General features: G+C 44.4%; 1 protein-coding gene across 1 annotated transcript in view; it reads right to left on the bottom strand.

The window, feature by feature from the left end:
- LOC144503772 (E3 ubiquitin-protein ligase HECW2-like) overlaps positions 1-17,870 on the bottom strand; it is a 416,880-nt gene that overhangs the window by 157,892 nt on the left and 241,118 nt on the right. The window contains exons 11-12 of the mRNA XM_078228621.1: positions 16,803-16,953; positions 3,984-4,096 (exon numbers count right to left, since the gene is read on the bottom strand). Coding sequence (XP_078084747.1) covers positions 3,984-4,096; positions 16,803-16,953 — 264 coding nt within the window. The remainder of the gene's footprint in view (positions 1-3,983; positions 4,097-16,802; positions 16,954-17,870) is intronic.

A 17,870-nucleotide genomic window follows, 5' to 3' on the forward strand; every position in this document is an offset into this window, starting at 1 on the left:
CAATGGGAGTGGAGAGAGCATCAAGACAGGCTAAAAAGATGTGTATTGTCTCCAGACAAGACAGCCAGTGAAACTCTGCAGGTCCACGCAACTGTGGGGGTTACAGATAGTGTGACATGAACCCAATATCCCGGTTGAGGCCGTCCTTGTGTGTGCGGAACTTGGCTATCAGTTTCTGCTCAGCGACTCTGCGCTGTCGTGTGTCGCGAAGGCCGCCTTGGAGAACGCTTACCCGAATATCAGAGGCCGAATGCCCGTGACCGCTGAAGTGTTCCCCAACAGGAAGAGAACAGTCTTGCCTGGTGATTGTCGAGCGATGTTCAGTCTGTGTCTTTATAAGTTCTGTTTGTGAACAGAATTCCCACTCACCTGAAGAAGGGGCTTAGAGCCTCGAAAGCTTGTGTGGCTTTTGCTACCAAATAAACCTGTTGGACTTTAACCTGGTGTTGTTAAACTTCTTACTGTGTTTACCCCAGTCCAACGCCGGCATCTCCACATCATATCTGATCGAAGATGGTAGACAGTGAGGAAGGGTGTCGTAGTTTGCAGGAAGACTTAGACAGGTTGCAAAGTTGGGCCGAGAGGTGGCGGATGGAGTTTAATGCGGAGAAGTGTGAGGTAATTCACTTTGGTAGGAATAACAGATGTGTTGAGTATAGGGCTAACGGGAGGACTTTGAATAGTGTGGAGGAGCAGAGGGATCTAGGTGTATGTGTGCATAGATCCCTGAAAGTTGGGAATCAAGTAGATAAGGTTGTTAAGAAGGCATATGGTGTCTTGGCGTTTATTGGTAGGGGGATTGAATTTAGGAGTCGTAGCGTTATGTTGCAACTGTACACAACTCTGGTGCGGCCGCACTTGGAGTACTGTGTGCAGTTCTGGTCCCCACATTACAGGAAGGATGTGGAGGCTTTGGAGAGGGTGCAGAGGAGGTTTACCAGGATGTTGCCTGGTATGGAGGGGAGATCCTATGAGGAGAGGCTGAGGGATTTGGGATTGTTTTCGCTGGAAAGGCGGCGGCTAAGAGGGGATCTTATTGAAACATATAAGATGATTAGAGGTTTAGATAGGGTGGATAGTGATAGCCTTTTTCCTCTGATGGAGAAATCCAGCACGAGGGGGCATGGCTTTAAATTGAGGGGGGGTAGTTATAGAACCGATGTCAGGGGGAGGTTCTTTACCCAGAGGGTGGTGAGGGATTGGAATGCCCTGCCAGCATCAGTAGTAAATGCGCCTAGTTTGGGGGCGTTTAAGAGATCCGTAGATAGGTTCATGGACGAAAAGAAATTGGTTTAGGTTGGAGGGTCACAGTTTTTTTTTAACTGGTCGGTGCAACATCGTGGGCCGAAGGGCCTGTTCTGCGCTGTAATGTTCTATGTTCTATGTTCTATGAAGACAGGGTGGTGGTGGATGGAAAATTTTCGGACTGGAGGCAGGTTGCTAACGGAGTGCCACAGGGATCAGTGCTTGGTCGTCTGCTATTTGTGATTTTTTATTAATGACTTAGAGGAGGGGACTAAAGGGTGGATCAGTAAATTTGCTGATGACACCAAGATTGGTGGAGTAGTGGATGAGGTGGAGGGCTGTTGTAGACTGCAAAGAGACATAGATAGGATGCAAAGCTGGGCTGAAAAATGGCAGATGGAGTTTAACCCTGATAAATGTGAGGTGATTCATTTGGTAGGACAAATTTAAATGTGGATTTTCGGGTCAAAGGTAGGGTTCTGAAGACTGTGGAGGAACAGAGAGATCTTGGGATCCATATCCACAGATCTCTAAAGGTTGCCACTCAAGTGGATAGAGCTGTGAAGGCCTACAGTGTGTTAGCTTTTATTAACAGGGGGTTGGAGTTTAAGAGCCGTGGGGTTATGCTGCAACTGTACAGGACCTTGGTGAGACCACATTTGGAATATTGTGTGCAGTTCTGGTCACCTCACTATAAGAAGAATGTGGAAGCGCTTGAAAGAGTGCAAAGGAGATTTACCAGGATGCTGCCTTGTTTGGAGGTTAGGTCTTATGAGGAAAGGTTGAGGGAGCTGTTCTCTCTGGAGCAGAGGAGGTTGAGGGGAGACTTAATAGAGGTTTATAAAATGGTGAAGGGGATAGATAGAGTCAACGTTCAAAGACTATTTCCTCGGGTGGATGGAGCTATTACAAGGGGGCATAACTATAGGGTTCATGGTGGGAGATATAGGAAGGATGTCCGAGGTAGGTTCTTTACTCAGAGTGTGGTTGGGGTGTGGAATGGACTGCCTGCAGTGATAGTGGAGTCGGACACTTTAGGAACATTTAAGCGGTTATTGGATAGGCACATGGAGCACACCAGGATGATAGGGAGTGGGATAGCTTGATCTTGGTTTCAGATAAAGCTCGGCACAACATCGTGGGCCGAAGGGCCTGTTCTGTGCTGTACTGTTCTATGTTCTATGTTCCTCTCTCACTATGTTAATGTCATTAACACTTCACACTCTTCCTCTCTGATTGCAATGTACGTAATGTCCTCTCTTTTGTAAAGCAGACACAAAGGCTGGAATTTTACGTGAAGGTTGTGGCCTCACCCGTGCAATTGAAAGATTCGGAGTGCGTTCACCTATGCTTGGCCGGGTCGCTTTGCAACCATTTTATAATCATCGGGCCGTTAACTGGCTCAAGATGAGACTCACACCCCCATCTGCGAGAAAGTATCGCCTCCAAGAGTTAATAGATAATCAAATAGTCAGCAACTCTCTAGTCCTGGCCACTCCATCACAATGTGGAGATGCCGGCGTTGGACTGGGGTAAACACAGTAAGAAGTTTAACAACACCAGGTTAAAGTCCAACAGGTTTATTTGTGTGGCTTTTGCTACCAAATAATCCTGTTGGACTTTAACCTGGTGTTGTTAAACTTCTCACCCCATCACAAACAATGGCTACTGTACAGACTATAGACAATCCATTAAGAAGAAAGGCCACAGGCCTGGATTTAAAGGTAAGTCTGGAGTATCATAGGGGCTTGGTCAGCAGACCCCATCAAGAGGGTGGGAAAGTTCGTCAGGGCACTAGGAGAGGCAAACTCCCTTGGGGGGCTGAGGGAATAGGGCTTCTGTTTGGCATGAAGGACCACTCCTGGAACCCGCAAAAAGACCACCAAACTTCACTCAATAGAAATCATTCATCCACAGAGAAAAAATTATCTTGTACTGCCCAGATAGAGTGAACCGTTGCCTTTAGCCTGTATATTGAGATTGACAAAGTTTTCGTAACTAAAAATGCTAGATTTAAAGTGTTCAGCGAATCAGCTGGAATTTTCTGGAACAGGTGATTTTGTAGCCTGCATGGTTACGTATGCATTTTCAGGGCATCTGGAGCCTTGGTGAACAACAAGACTTGCTTTGTACTCTCTTAAACAACAAATCAGATTTAAGGATTGAGAAATAAAGAGCTCAAGAATTGAGGAGGGCAAATTAGAGTGGGTGAATTCAATGTCAAGTCAGGTACAGAAAGAAAAATAAAGAGTAGGAACAGGAACGGACAGAAAGAAAAATAATTAAATTTGCTATTTCTAAAATCTTCAACAACTCCTTTCTTAAGAAATGAGATTGCATATGTTTTAATTGTTCAGTATCTGGGCAAAAATCGGGTGATTGGCAGTCACTTACAATTAGAATTGTGTGCAATTAATTATGAGACTTAAAGCATGATTTAGGGGCAATATCAATGCAACAACTTAATGAAACTCAAGGAAAGGTTACGAGCGAGATGCCATTTTCACAAAACAAATGGCAAAACAATGCAAATCATCACATAACTTGTAGAACGTGCTGATATTTCTTTGGCAAATCCTGGTCCACTGTTACAAATCGGTTTTAACTATTTCTCTGTAAGCATGGAAGATTTTGACCTTTTTAAAAAATACGATCAGCCTTGGTTTGGTTTCATATTATCACGTCCATTTCAATTATGTTTTAAGCCGAGCATAAAGCAATGAATACAAAAACTTTACCTGAACTAAAATGAGCGAAATTACTTTCTTCCCCAACTCCTGTGTCAATGCTACTGGCTTGGCCTGTGTCCTCTGATCTCTCACTGGTCATTGTTCGGCGAATACTCTGATACCTGAAAAAGGTAAACAAATTTTTGTCATCTTTACATCCTGAGGGTATTGGACATTTCTGCAACTATAGTTGCCAACCTGCTATTTTATTTCCCCATTAAATTGAATCAAATGAAAATTCCAGGTTGGTGACCACAGAAGGAGAAATCCTAAGTTATCATGTGAACAAAGAGATTAAGTAGGGCAGATGGAGATAGTTACAGTGGAAGATCGTCGAGCTAAGAGTGGCCACAACATAATTTGATTTGAACTAAAAATGGAGCGAGACCCCAGATCATGCTAAAGTAAAAATGCTGGACTAGGGCAGCATGGTGGTTCGCACTGCTGCTTCACAGCGCCAGGGATCCAGGTTCAATTCCGTCCTTGGGTCACTGTCTGTGTGGAGTTTGCACATTCTCCCCGTGTCTGGGTGGGTTTCCTCCAGGTGCTCTGGTTTCCTCCCACAGTTTAAAGATGTGCGGGTTAGATTGAATGGTAGTGCTAAATCGACCCTAGTGTCAGGGGATTAACAAGGTAAATATGTGGGGTTACAGGAATAGAGCCCGGGTGGGATTATGGTCGGTGCAGACTCGATGGGCCGAATGACCTCCTTCTGCAGTGTAGGGATTCTATAGTTCTAAAGTACTGGAGTTTCGGACTTATTGGTGAGAAAGTCAGGGCCAAGTTTCCCCCCACTCCAGTGGATTACCCAGCTATTAAGCTGCTGTTGGGCCATTAATTGATTTAAGACATGTCTTCCACCCCCATCTGGGAAGTCGGTCCCACGTTTGCGAGCTGCTGGTCATTCAAACAACAGGCAGCTCTCTAGTTCCAGCAGCACCACTGGATACGGCAGCCATGAGTGTTCGGACTGCACCCAGACCCCAACTGTGTATAGCACTGAAGCAGAAGTTAAAAATGATTAATGGGGTGGGGGGGTTTAACGGTGTCTAGCTAGGAGTCCCAAAGAGGGGATAAAGGGGATTGGGAGAACTGGGATAGTCAGACCAGGGGGAGTTAACTATGGGGGTGCATGGGACTGTTAAGGTGGACCTGCCCCCACATCAGCCTGCACAATGTTGCCAGACTGGATGCTTGGCATGGGCCTCACTTGCTGCTAGTTAAATCACAATGGTCATGAGATGAGGGCCCTTAAGGGGTATTAACTAGCCACTTAAGGTCTTCAATTGGCCCAAGGACAGGCAGACTTCCAGTGCCTTCCATGTCACTGGTAAAATTGCAGTGGGGACAGGCTTGAGGTGCAGATGCCAGGCATGGCATGGTACTCAATTTCACGGGGCACCCTCTCTCCGTTCCCACCTGCCTGTCAACCCACGTCCCGAGGTCATTTGATGTTGAAGGGAGATTTAAAGAATAGGTTTAGAGAGAACAATATCCTTGGTCTAGGTGCCTGCAAAACAATTTATATTCAAAGGTGCCTGTATAGCAATTTATATTAGTAGAGATAAATAGTATATAATAAATATGTATGAATTTACTGTTATACGATCACAAAGGGCATGCATGAAAACTCCACCATGTTAACAGGAGCTCAGGATAGTAAAAAGACACAAGATGGATGCTAGCTTTTAGCCACATTCCTGAACACCACTAGCTGGCTTGAGCACAATAGACCACAGATACTGGTGACTGGTACCAGTCTATGATCTGAGGTCTCGGATGAAAACCAGACATGGAGGATTAGGGAGGATAGTCATGGGAGATGATAAGGAGGCCCACTGGACAAGGAGTATTGTGCACTCAAGGACTCCAGATGGGAGAAAGAAAAATAATATTGACTGAGGTACCATGAGTCGTGATCTGAGACCACGAGCTGATTATGCACAAGCCCACCTTACGTAATGCCTTTTTTATTGGATATGTGACTACTGTATGTCATCTGTAATCAATATTATTGGACAAGGTCCAGCCGTGAAGGGCTGTGTAGACGTTTGAGAAATGTATAAGAATGGATGTTTTTCCTTTGTTCGTCGGAGAGAGGCACTGGGTTTAACAGAAGCCATCTCCCCGCCGGTGAAAATAAACCGTTTGATGCATGGACCAACCCTGAGTGATGAGTGATTTCTCTGAGAGTCTCTCCCGCTAACATTAGAATACAACCATATCTGGTAACCATTCTTTCATTTGTGTCTATACCTAGAAATCTAAAGGCAAAATCCATGGTGCTATCGTCCTGGAGAGCAGTTACACCAGGGTTGCAGAAGGATTTGATTTGATTTATTGTCACATGAAAAGTATTGGTTCTCGCACGCTATGTAGACAAAGCATATTATACATAGGAAAGGAGAGGTGCAGATTGTGGTGTTACAGTCATAGCTAGGGTGTAGAGAAAGATCAACTTAAAATGAGGTAGGTCCATTCAAAAGTCTGATGGCAGCAGGGAAGAAGCTGCTCTTGAGTTGGTTGGTATTTGTCCTCAGACTTTTGTGCCTTTTTCTCAACAGGAGAAGATGGAAGACAGTATGTCTGGGGTGTGTGGGGTCCTTGATTATACTGGCTGCTTTACTGAGGCAGCAGGAAGAGTAGAAAGAGGCAATCGATGGGAGGCTGGTTTGCGTGATGGACTGCACACCATTCACGGCACTTTGTGGCTTTTTGCAGCCTTGGACAGACCAGGACCCATTACCAAGCTGTGATACAACCAGAAATAATGCTTTCTATGATGCATCTGTAAAAGTTGGAGAGAGTCGTGGTGGACATGCCAAATCTCCTTAGCCTCCTGAGAAAGTAGAGGCATTTCTTAACTACAGTGTTGGCATGGGGGGGACCAGGACAGGTTGTTGGTGATCTGGACACCTAAAAGCTTGAAACTCTCGACCATTCCACTTCATCCCTATTGGTGTAGACAGGGGCATGTCCTCCACTCCGTTTCCTGAAGTCAATGACTAGCTCCTTTGTTTTGTTGACACTGAGGGAGAGATTATTGTCATCGCAGCTGTTCACCAGGTCTTCTATCTCTTTCCTGTATTCTCTCTCATCATTGTTTGAGATCCGACCCACTACAGTGGTGTCATCAGCAAACTTGAAAATCAAGTTGGAAGGGAATTTGGCCACACAGTCAGAGGTATACAAGGAGTATAGTAAGGGGCTGAGGATACAGCTTTGTGGGGCACCAGTGTTGAGGATGATCATGGAGGAGGTGTTGTTGCCTGTCCTCACTGATTGCGATCTGTGGATTAGGAAGTCTAGGATCCAGTGGCAGAGGGAGGAGCCGAGCCCAAGGCCATGGAGTTTGGAGATGGGTTTTGTAGAAATAATGGTGTTGAGGACTGAGCTGTAATCAATAAATAGGAATCTGCCATAGGTGTCTTTGTTGTCTAGGTGTTCCAGGGTTAAGTGTTGGGCCAGGGAGATGGCGTCTGCTGTGGACCTGTTGCAGCAGTAGGTGAACTGTAGCGGATCCAGGCAATCTGGTAGACCGGAATTGATTCATAGAATCCCGACAGTGCAGAAGGAGGCCAATCGGCCCATCGAGTCTGCACCAACAACAATCCCACCCAGGCCCTATCCCCATAACCCCATGCAATTACCTTGCTAAACCCCCTGACACTAATGGTCAATTTAGCATGGCCAAGCAACCTAACCCGCAAACCTTTGGAGTGTGGGAGGAAATTGGAGCACCTGGAGGAAACCCACGCAGACACAGGGAGAATGTGCAGACTCCACACAGACAGTGACCAGAGGCCGGAATTGAACCCGGGTTCCTGGAGCTGTGAGGCAGCAGTGCAACCACGATGCCATCGTGTCGCCATTCGTGCTATTCGAAGCACTTCATAACGCTTGATAATTGGGAGAGTAGACCCTGTCACTTCTGCTATGATGGCTTCATATTGTGTGCTGACATTGTACCCATTTCATGCTTTAAAGAATCAGACTGGTATTTTCCACTTTCCCTGGGAGGAGCATGAGGATCTTCTTGTTCCACCAAAGGTCGAAGGTGTTTTGCATGGTTCACAGGCTGAGCCGCCAGGGAACCTGCTGAGCAGGGTCGCATTCAGCAGGGCCAGAATATACCATTGGCAGCAAGGCCTAGAAAATCCCGCCCTCAGATTTAAATGAGCACCTGACACAAATCAGGGTATTTCCCATGAACATCCATTTTGAATGTCAAGAAGAGAACTTTCATGGTTGATGCTCTCAATAGGGAGCAAGGTTTAGTTTTCATTCTATCTGCAATGTTTACAGTATCTCTTTAATATTGTTCATAATAGTCACTATTACATATCTCTGAAATTTATGCAAATATTTTTGGGATAAATTTGGGATCAATGCAAATTTGATTTTAAAAGTTAACTTTCAGAGAGGCAGTGACGTAGTGGTATTGTTGCTGGGTTAGTAATCCAAAGACCCACGGTTAGTAATCCAAAGGCTCTGGGGTCCCAGGTTTGAATCCCACCACGGCAGCTGGTGAAATTTGAGTTAAATTTTTTAAAAATGTAATTAAAAGTATAATGTTGACCAGGAAACCATTGTCAACTGTTGTAAAATCCATCTGGTTTAATAATATCGTTTAGGGAGGGAAATCTACCGCTTTACCCAGTTTGGTCTACATGTGTCTCCAGACCCACAGCAATGTGGTTGACTCTGAAATGGCCGAACAAGCCACACAGTTCAAGAGCAATTAGGGATGGGCAACAAATGCTGACCCAGCCAGCGACGCCCAGATCCCACAAACAAATAAAAGCAAATACAGTATTTTACGTGAGACCTGAAATGAAAAGGGGCAAAAAATGGACGACCATTGAGCCATAGCTGACTCATAAGGTAAATAACTGCCCAAAATAAACCAAGTGAATTTGAATTATTCTGGCACCAGGGTTCAGTTCTTTCTGATGAGCTACAGTTGGAGTCAATCACAACAATTTATTCAACAGAGACTGTTTGGTTTCTGTTCAAATTTTGTGTATTCTGAAATAGCCCCTTAAACGTCCGCTATTTCATCTGGATTTACCTTATTACCACCCCGCCACTCCCCCCAGCCGCCACCCCCCCTCCCCTAAATCGCAGCCCACAGGTCTGACCCCACCGGGGCTGGGATGGTGTCAGATGAGAGTGCTGTGTGGGTGAGGAGGGGAGGGTAGAATCCTGGAAGGGGGTGGCACCCCGTGTGGTGGAGGGTCGTTGGGGACGTTGAGGGAGACCCCGAGTTTGGGGGGGGGGGGAATGTGGAGATGAGCGGGGACGGGGGCGGGGAGAGAATGTCTTGGAGTTTGCTTTGGGTCCGTTCAACGGGTACCCAGGAATTAGAAGTGGTTTTAATTCTTCTAACTTTTTCTGGGTAACTATTAGTATAATCTCCCAGAATTATTTGAAGTTTGCAATTTAAATTGCATTTTCAGATGGTTCTCAGTGCAGGGCTGGTGCCCAGGGAAGTTTGCACCACTGGGCAACGGCCATGCAAGCCTGATTTGTGTGGTTCTGAGAAGGGTTCTCTTTGGGATAATCCCCGCAATCTGACACTGGGTAGTTTTTGAAGTTACGTCCCATAGTTTCTTAGTCTCCTTGATGTGCAAAATAAATACACAAAACTTCTCTGTGGGTCGACTTTTAAAAATAAGTTCACTCCATACTCTGGCTGGTTGGAAACCTAAAAATCCCATTTGCTAGTCAGTTGCAGAACTGAAACATTAATTGGTGACTCACCACTGGAGACCCCATATAAACCCGAGATCTCTGTCAAAGAGGATTACACACAATGAATCTTACCTCTTTTCAAAAACCCCTCAGGCAAAACCATCAATCAAACTCACTATTCTGGACTCTGACCTGATTCTGATCTGTGCCAAGGTGGCTTGAAACCACACAAAAAAATATAATTAGCACACCCAGCAGGGGTTGGAAAAAGTTTGCAGTGGCTGTAACCTATTTGTTAAACTGAGCAGACTATGTAGATTGATATCTGAGCAGCGAAGTTTCACAGTATGTTTTTGATGGAATAATGCATCTAACATGACCCTACTTGCTCACTAAAATGTATGTAAATTGCCCCAAAATTGTAGAAAGTAATTAATGCTGGCTGATCTCATAATTGGGTGCCCCATGTTAACCACTCGTGTTGATTCTAGCCACAAAGAATACATTATAAAAATTGATTATAGATTTTTTAAAAATTTGATTTGTGTTACATTACCCAATTTCTAAACCTTAGCCAAGTCACATGGTTACTGTTGCTGCAATGGCCCTGGTTCGGTCCTTCCCACTTACAATGCTGTAGTGGCCCTACTAATGCAGCCTACTTTAATTGTTGTTACAAGGACCCCAGTCAAATTCCTACTGCTTCAAATGCGGACCCAAGCTTTCCTGTTCCAACTGCTACTGTAGAAGTCTCAACCTCTTTGATCTTGTTGGTTCCTGGCCCAGGCCTGCAGTCAGATGCTCCTCCGTTCAAGAGAATGTTTTCTTTCCAACATGATAGTATTCCCATGGAGACTGATTAAGGAATAGGCAACAGGAAGGAGAGGGTAGTAATTCAACTAAATGCCAGTTTCCCATCACCAACACCGTTTATTGTGCATCAAAGGAAAAAGCAGCGACTGCAGCTTACAGTCAGGTAGTCTCCACCATGGGACCTGCCACACTGATCCATTTGGGGGAACAGGTTTAAATACCCCTACTGACCGCTTCCCATAGGATGAGCCTCTGCTGGCCCAATAAGGCAGCTCATACTCCACAAAGCCCATGGGGAGATCTATTGATGATTCCTGTGGCCTTTGTGACCATCACAACAAGGAGTAAATGGTGGAGGAGGGGTGTAAAGAAAGAGATGACAGCTAGAGACAGAGAAGAGGGTAAGGAGGGAACAAGAGAAGGAAAGGTTAGTCAGAAAGAGGCAGAGGCGGAAGGAGAGAAGGTAAAAGGAGAGGGAGAAAGATGAGCAGGAGGAGGAGAAAGGTCAATTGGACTTCTATGATGGCCACAAAGGGCACAGGAGATGGTTGATAGATTTGCCAGTGAGTTTTGTGGAGTACAAACTTCCTTTTTGAGTGAGCAGAGGCTTGCCCAATAGGAAGTGAGTCGTTGGCGGGAGTGTTAAAACCGGTTGGTTCAACCTGGACCGGCATTCTGTAGATCCCCGGATGTTGACGTGTGTGCTCTAAATCATGTGTGTGGCTCTTTCTTGTGTTATCGTTCAAGGGTTTTTGGTGATGCAAGACTGGCCTTGACGGAATTATTACATGGACATTTAAAAATAAATGGAATAAAACTTAGGTGAGCTGCGTGCAGTCTCTTGGCTGGTGTAATTAAAACGGACAAAAAACCAAACTTAATTGCAAGATGACCACAGACATTTGTCTTGCTTTCCCAACATTAGCCTGGAGACAGTCACAGGACTGTGGAATATGCATCTAAGTTACAACACGAGAAAAGAATTGCCATGGTGTAACATCAACACTGTACTCATTCACAGCCATCACAGCAATATCAGCTTTTGTGCTTATTTAAATAGAACAATACGGATGGCTGAATCAGAGTGCTTTTAATAAACACTTTTCTCACTTAACAGCATACCCAATGTTGCTGCACTGACACAATTTCAAAAGTTCAAGGGGTCACTGATGGTTACCATATGCCATCCTAAGGCTATCTTTATTGTCAGCATGTGATCCTGTTTATGGTACAATGGCTTGATGTAAATTACAGCTTGAATCTGTGCCCTGAACTCTGATTATACACAAGATGCAGTAAGAGATCTGAAAACAAAGAGCAAAACACTGCACTGGAAGAAAAACAGTATGAGGAACATTCAACAGGGCAAGCAGCACACGGGAAAAACAGAGGAGTTGACGTTTAGGGTGTAGACACTTAATCAAAACAAGCAGCTGAAAATTGTGAGATGCTTGGTACGGCAAGGAGTAAATGTGGAACAGGTGGGCAGACAAACAATCTCAGACCTACTTGTGTACAGTATCTCTGAGCAGTCGCGCATTGTGTACACTCTCAGAGTCTTCCTTACACCATTAGGCAACACTTCATCCATTTCACCAGCCATTAAATTGATGCTTGCACACAGACTTAGTCTGTTTCTCAACCTTACGATTGCCTTCCCTTGTTCTTTTATCTGACACTCATATTTATTACAGGCTTTGGAAGGGCTGAAAAATATTTACAAACTATTTTCAACATTTCTAAATGTGCAAGACGTTCCACTCTTCCATTGGCCACATGCACTGGGTGGCCACATCTCTTCAAATTTTTCATGACCGCCTTAAAGGGACACAATCTCACCTGCTCCTGATGATAGCAGTGAATATATTTGAATGATATAAAATGATCTGACCTTGTTAATGTAGACCATGTCAGATCAGTACACTTAACGTACCAGGAGAAACAGAGGCTTCATAATCTTCACATTCAACAATGTGTAATAATGCAGCACCTTGAACATAGTAAAAGCATCCTAAGATTTGTTTTACACAAATCTGTTGAAACAAAGATTGGTGCCACATCAAAGGAGAAGACAGTAGGTCTGGTGACCAAAGATTGATCAAAGTGAAGGTTTTAAGGAGAATCTTAAAGGAGGACAGAAAGGTTGAGATATGTTCATAAAGTTTATTTATTAGTCACAAGTAACGCTTACATTAAAACTGCAATGACGTTACTGTGAAATTCCCCTAGTTGCCACACTCCGGCGCCTGTTTGGGTCAATGCACCTAACCAGCATGTCTTTCAGGCTGTGGGAGGAAACTGGAGCACCCGGAGGAAACCCATGCAGACACGAGGAGAATATGCAAACTCCACACAGACAGTGGCCCAAGCCGGGAATTGAACCTGGGTCCCTGGCACTGTGAGGCAGCCACTGTGCCACCGTGCCGCCAGACAGGTTTAAGGAAAAATTGCAGAGACAGTTGCAAGTAATCCCACTGAAAAAAAAGTGGCAGGGTTGTCAGGCTAGACAAAATTACAGAGATAGTTGGCTCAGGCGCAAGGGGCAAGGCCATGAAGAAATATGAAAATGAAGGAAATCATTTTAAAATTTGAGGACCAGAGGCCAATATAGGTCAGTGAACACAGGGATAATGGGAAAATGGAACTTTGACAGAGGTTCAAAGATGGGAGGCCAAGAAGAGGATTGGATAGTTGAGCCTGGAGATAAGAAAAGCAAATATGCTGAGCTATGGATGGAGACAATCAAGATTAGGGAGGTGGAAGTAGGCCATCTTGGTAATGCAGTGGCTACAAACTCATAACAGGGCCAAGGAACAGGTGAAGCCAGAAGTTAGATCTATAGATCTGAAAAGCTCATGTTTGACCTTGGTTCAACTACATGCAAGAATACTGTGCACAGTGCTAGCCTCCATATGAAAAAAAAGGATATAAAGCACTGGTGCAAGATGCACAAAAAAACTACAATCATTATACCAGAAAAAAGATGTTGTAATTATTAGGAACAATTGAACAGATTGGGGCACTTTTTTCTAGAAAAAAAGAAGGTTCAGGGGTGACTTATTAAAGGTCCTTTTAATCATTGAGGGGTTTAACAGGTAGATGTAGAGATGGTTTGCACAATTTTCTCAGTCACATAGAGGCAACTTCTGGGGTGTGCAGGGTGGGAAAGTCCCAGAAAATAATGTCAGGTCATGATCCCAACATCATCCTACCCTCTTCTGGGGAAGGTTGTGTGTTTTTTGGGGAACCCTTGTGGGCCTGGTGGGAAAGCATCTGAGACGATCAATAAGTCAATTATGAGCCTCTTCACCATTATTTCACTTTTTTCTCAATATTGTACAGATTCCAAGCTCTTCTAGAGCAGGAAAAGCTTCTTTAGTGAAACTGACAAGATGGAAAGGCTTTGATCAGTTACATTGAAGAGCTCCAGTCAAGGCCACTGAGAGATCGCTGTTCAAAATATTTCTGCTCTCAGAGAGTGCTTTTACTGCTTGACTTCTTGCTAACTTCTTGGAAGGTACTTCACCTGCCCTGTACTTCACTCACTTTCAGTAGGACTTCCCTTTGCTAGCCCTCGCCACAGCATGGGAGCAGCTTGCACAGCTCTACTGTCCATCTCTGCTGAGGGGTGAGAGCAGAAGCCACACCACTGCCAAAAACTAAAGGAGCAACACCAACACCATCTGCTTTCTCCTCATTGCCATAGGGCAAATATGATGTACTCCGAGATAAAACTGGAAGGAAGCGAGACCCCCAACCCCCAGTGCAGAGACTTTAGGCAGAGGATTAGCTCTCTCGTCATGTCGGAGCACCAAAACCACAGGAGGCTCATGCTCTTCCAGCAGATCGTTGCTGATATTTGCAGCCACCTGAAAGAAGACCTTCTACCCATTGCAGCAGAAGGGCACATATTACCAGTGTCCAACAAGGTGTCTATCACTGGAAAACCACTCCCTGGATCTCTGCCTCTTCCAAAAAGCATGCTCTCTTTTCTGGCAAGAACAGAAAGCAGAGAGGTACGAGTGCTCATAACAGCTTGTGTGGAAAAGAGGGAATGACACAATTTGCGGAGGGTGACTGTGAGGCATTGGTGTGAGAAGACAATAGGCTGAAGGTGAGTGCGAGTCTTGACTGCTTGGATGAGAGTATGACGAGCCTGCAGAGCGAGAAAGGAGTGGAGCTGAAAGGTATGTTGACCTGAGGAGTGTTGTGCAGGAGAATACTGGGAAAGTCAGAGTGTGAGGCTTGGCACCTGAAAGCGTTGTGCCACTCATCTGCCCTCTTGGTGCACTGTGTCCGGGGGGAACCATACTTATGCTGATTTCCTCAGCCACTTCCTTCCATACTTGCTTGGTTGGAGAGGCTGGCCTCTTTCACCCACCTGTGGAGAGCGCAACTCATTGCAGCCCTTCTATTCCACAGTGAGACTTCCAGGTAAGTCCAACAGACCTAGAGAGCATCCGTCCCACGTCTCCTCTCCATTCTTGTGGTTGCTGCAGCCTCAAAAATTCAAGATCTGGTGAGCCCTCGAGTTAGAAATTTATGCTTCAACAGAATGGACAAGACATTCCTCTTGCCCTCCTTAATTGGTAGTGGTGTCTCAGAGTGGGAATGCCATTGCTCTGGAAGAGAACCATGGAAGTGTCAACCCATTAGGAAGTTGAGTTCCTGCCCACAAAATTGTCCTGCCATTCTAGCAGGAGAAAATTCTGGGAGTTTAAAATTAGGTGTCATTAATTAAAGATAGGCACTAATAAATCCAATAAGCAATTTAGGGGAAACTTCTTTATACAGAGAGTGGTTATAACATGATACCACACTGGATTATTTGAGGTGAACAGCTTAGGCGCATTGAAGGAGAAGTAAAAGGATTAGCAAATTTGCTGATGACACCAAAGTCGGTGGTGTGGTAGACAGTGAGGAAGGGTGTCGTAGTTTGCAGGAAGACTTAGACAGGTTGCAAAGTTGGGCCGAGAGGTGGCGGATGGAGTTTAATGCGGAGAAGTGTGAGGTAATTCACTTTGGTAGGAATAACAGATGTGTTGAGTATAGGGCTAACGGGAGGACTTTGAATAGTGTGGAGGAGCAGAGGGATCTAGGTGTATGTGTGCATAGATCCCTGAAAGTTGGGAATCAAGTAGATAAGGTTGTTAAGAAGGCATATGGTGTCTTGGCGTTTATTGGTAGGGGGATTGAATTTAGGAGTCGTAGCGTTATGTTGCAACTGTACACAACTCTGGTGCGGCCGCACTTGGAGTACTGTGTGCAGTTCTGGTCCCCACATTACAGGAAGGATGTGGAGGCTTTGGAGAGGGTGCAGAGGAGGTTTACCAGGATGTTGCCTGGTATGGAGGGGAGATCCTATGAGGAGAGGCTGAGGGATTTGGGATTGTTTTCGCTGGAAAGGCGGCGGCTAAGAGGGGATCTTATTGAAACATATAAGATGATTAGAGGTTTAGATAGGGTGGATAGTGATAGCCTTTTTCCTCTGATGGAGAAATCCAGCACGAGGGGGCATGGCTTTAAATTGAGGGGGGGTAGTTATAGAACCGATGTCAGGGGTAGGTTCTTTACCCAGAGGGTGGTGAGGGATTGGAATGCCCTGCCAGCATCAGTAGTAAATGCGCCTAGTTTGGGGGCGTTTAAGAGATCCGTAGATAGGTTCATGGACGAAAAGAAATTGGTTTAGGTTGGAGGGTCACAGTTTTTTTTTAACTGGTCGGTGCAACATCGTGGGCCGAAGGGCCTGTTCTGCGCTGTAATGTTCTATGTTCTATGTTCTATGTTCTAAAAGGTTTGAGGTGAGAGGGATTTGCAGCAAGGTGTAGGGTGGGAGGAGGGTCATGTGGAGGATAGTCGAGTTGGGTGGAATAACCTGTTTCTGCACAGCCAATTGCGTGTAATTCTCTGTTTTTAAGATACAAATGAGATCAAAAATTTCTGCACTAAAATCATATCAAATTAGAACTACCAGATCTTGCTGACTGATTTTAAACGTCGTGCACAACATTGCACCTAATTGAGATTTGAACTGTCGAACAAGTTTGTACTTTACCACTTTGCTGCCTGGAGACGGTGCAGTATTTACAATCAATATCAGCATTTTATGTCCATTCACACATATGATAGTGCTGCAGTTCAGCATCTCACCTTTCTGCTTGCTACTTCCAGATTGAGTTACAGTCAGCCAAGTTGCTTTGACTCTCTTATTTTGCCTCACTCTTAGCTAATCATTCTGACAGCAGAAATCTGGTTATCTGAAGAGACTAAAAAATAATCAAGAGTTAAGCTAAAATTAGGCTCAGATTGCCAGTCATTTACCTTCTATTAAGTTGCTCCATCTGTTGGATTGAATTAGAACGTTGAACAATTTGTTGACAGGCAGGAGTGGTGGGTCTTTGCCAAGTGGTTGTCCTGTTCACATGGTCTACATAAAAGATCCGGCCATGGCTATCAATCCGAGCTTCCCAATCTAGTGTTAAAAAAGCAAACAAATCAAGAGGCAGAATTATGACGGTCAGCATTTGCTACATAAGAAATAGAACACATTCCCAAAAACAACTTGAAGATTTCAACTTGTGCCAGCCAAATTTGAATGCCTGAACAAACATAATTTGCAATGACAAAGGGACAGAAGATAACATCTTAACAGCAAAATGAATACTGCAGCTACTGTACTGATTTAATATTTGTATTTTAGTGAGTCCATTTTTAGAAGTGTAAATACTGTACATTCCTGAAATATTTCATAAATTATTTAGAATATTGCAGAATATAATAGGTTTCCTACAAAATGCTGAAAGGAGATTTATAACAGTCATTAGGAAGGGCTATGATAAACTTAGAACTGTCATTAATATTGTTTCTAATACAATAGGGTGCTTGCATTAACATTGACTTATTTTCATGCCAAAATGTTCACCCCCTCAACCCGCAATTAAAAATTCAAAATGACACAAACCTAAAAAGATTCCAGATAAAAGCAAATTACTGTGAATGCTGGAATCTGAAACAAAAACAGAAAATGCTGGAACACCTCAGCAGATCTGACAGCATCTGACTGGGATAGGAGGAAAATTGGAGGGCCAGTCACAAACTTTCCGCGGCCTATTTAGGCGCATGCAAGGCAAGTGCCTCATCAAAGAAGACTTCAAAAGATGGAAGGAAAGCAACTTAATAACCAAAACTTTGAAAATATTAACAAGCATAATGAATTCAACTTTGAACTTCATGACTTGGTTGTAAGATTTTGTCCCCATATCCACTACCTTATGTTAGAACATGGCAACCACTTAAGAACATAGAACATAGAACAGTACAGCACAGAACAGGCCCTTTGGCCCACGATGTTGTGCCGAGCTTTGTCTGAAACCCAGATCAAGCTATTTC

This window comes from Mustelus asterias, chromosome 14 (genome assembly GCF_964213995.1).
Source record: "Mustelus asterias chromosome 14, sMusAst1.hap1.1, whole genome shotgun sequence".
NCBI lineage: Eukaryota > Metazoa > Chordata > Chondrichthyes > Carcharhiniformes > Triakidae > Mustelus > Mustelus asterias.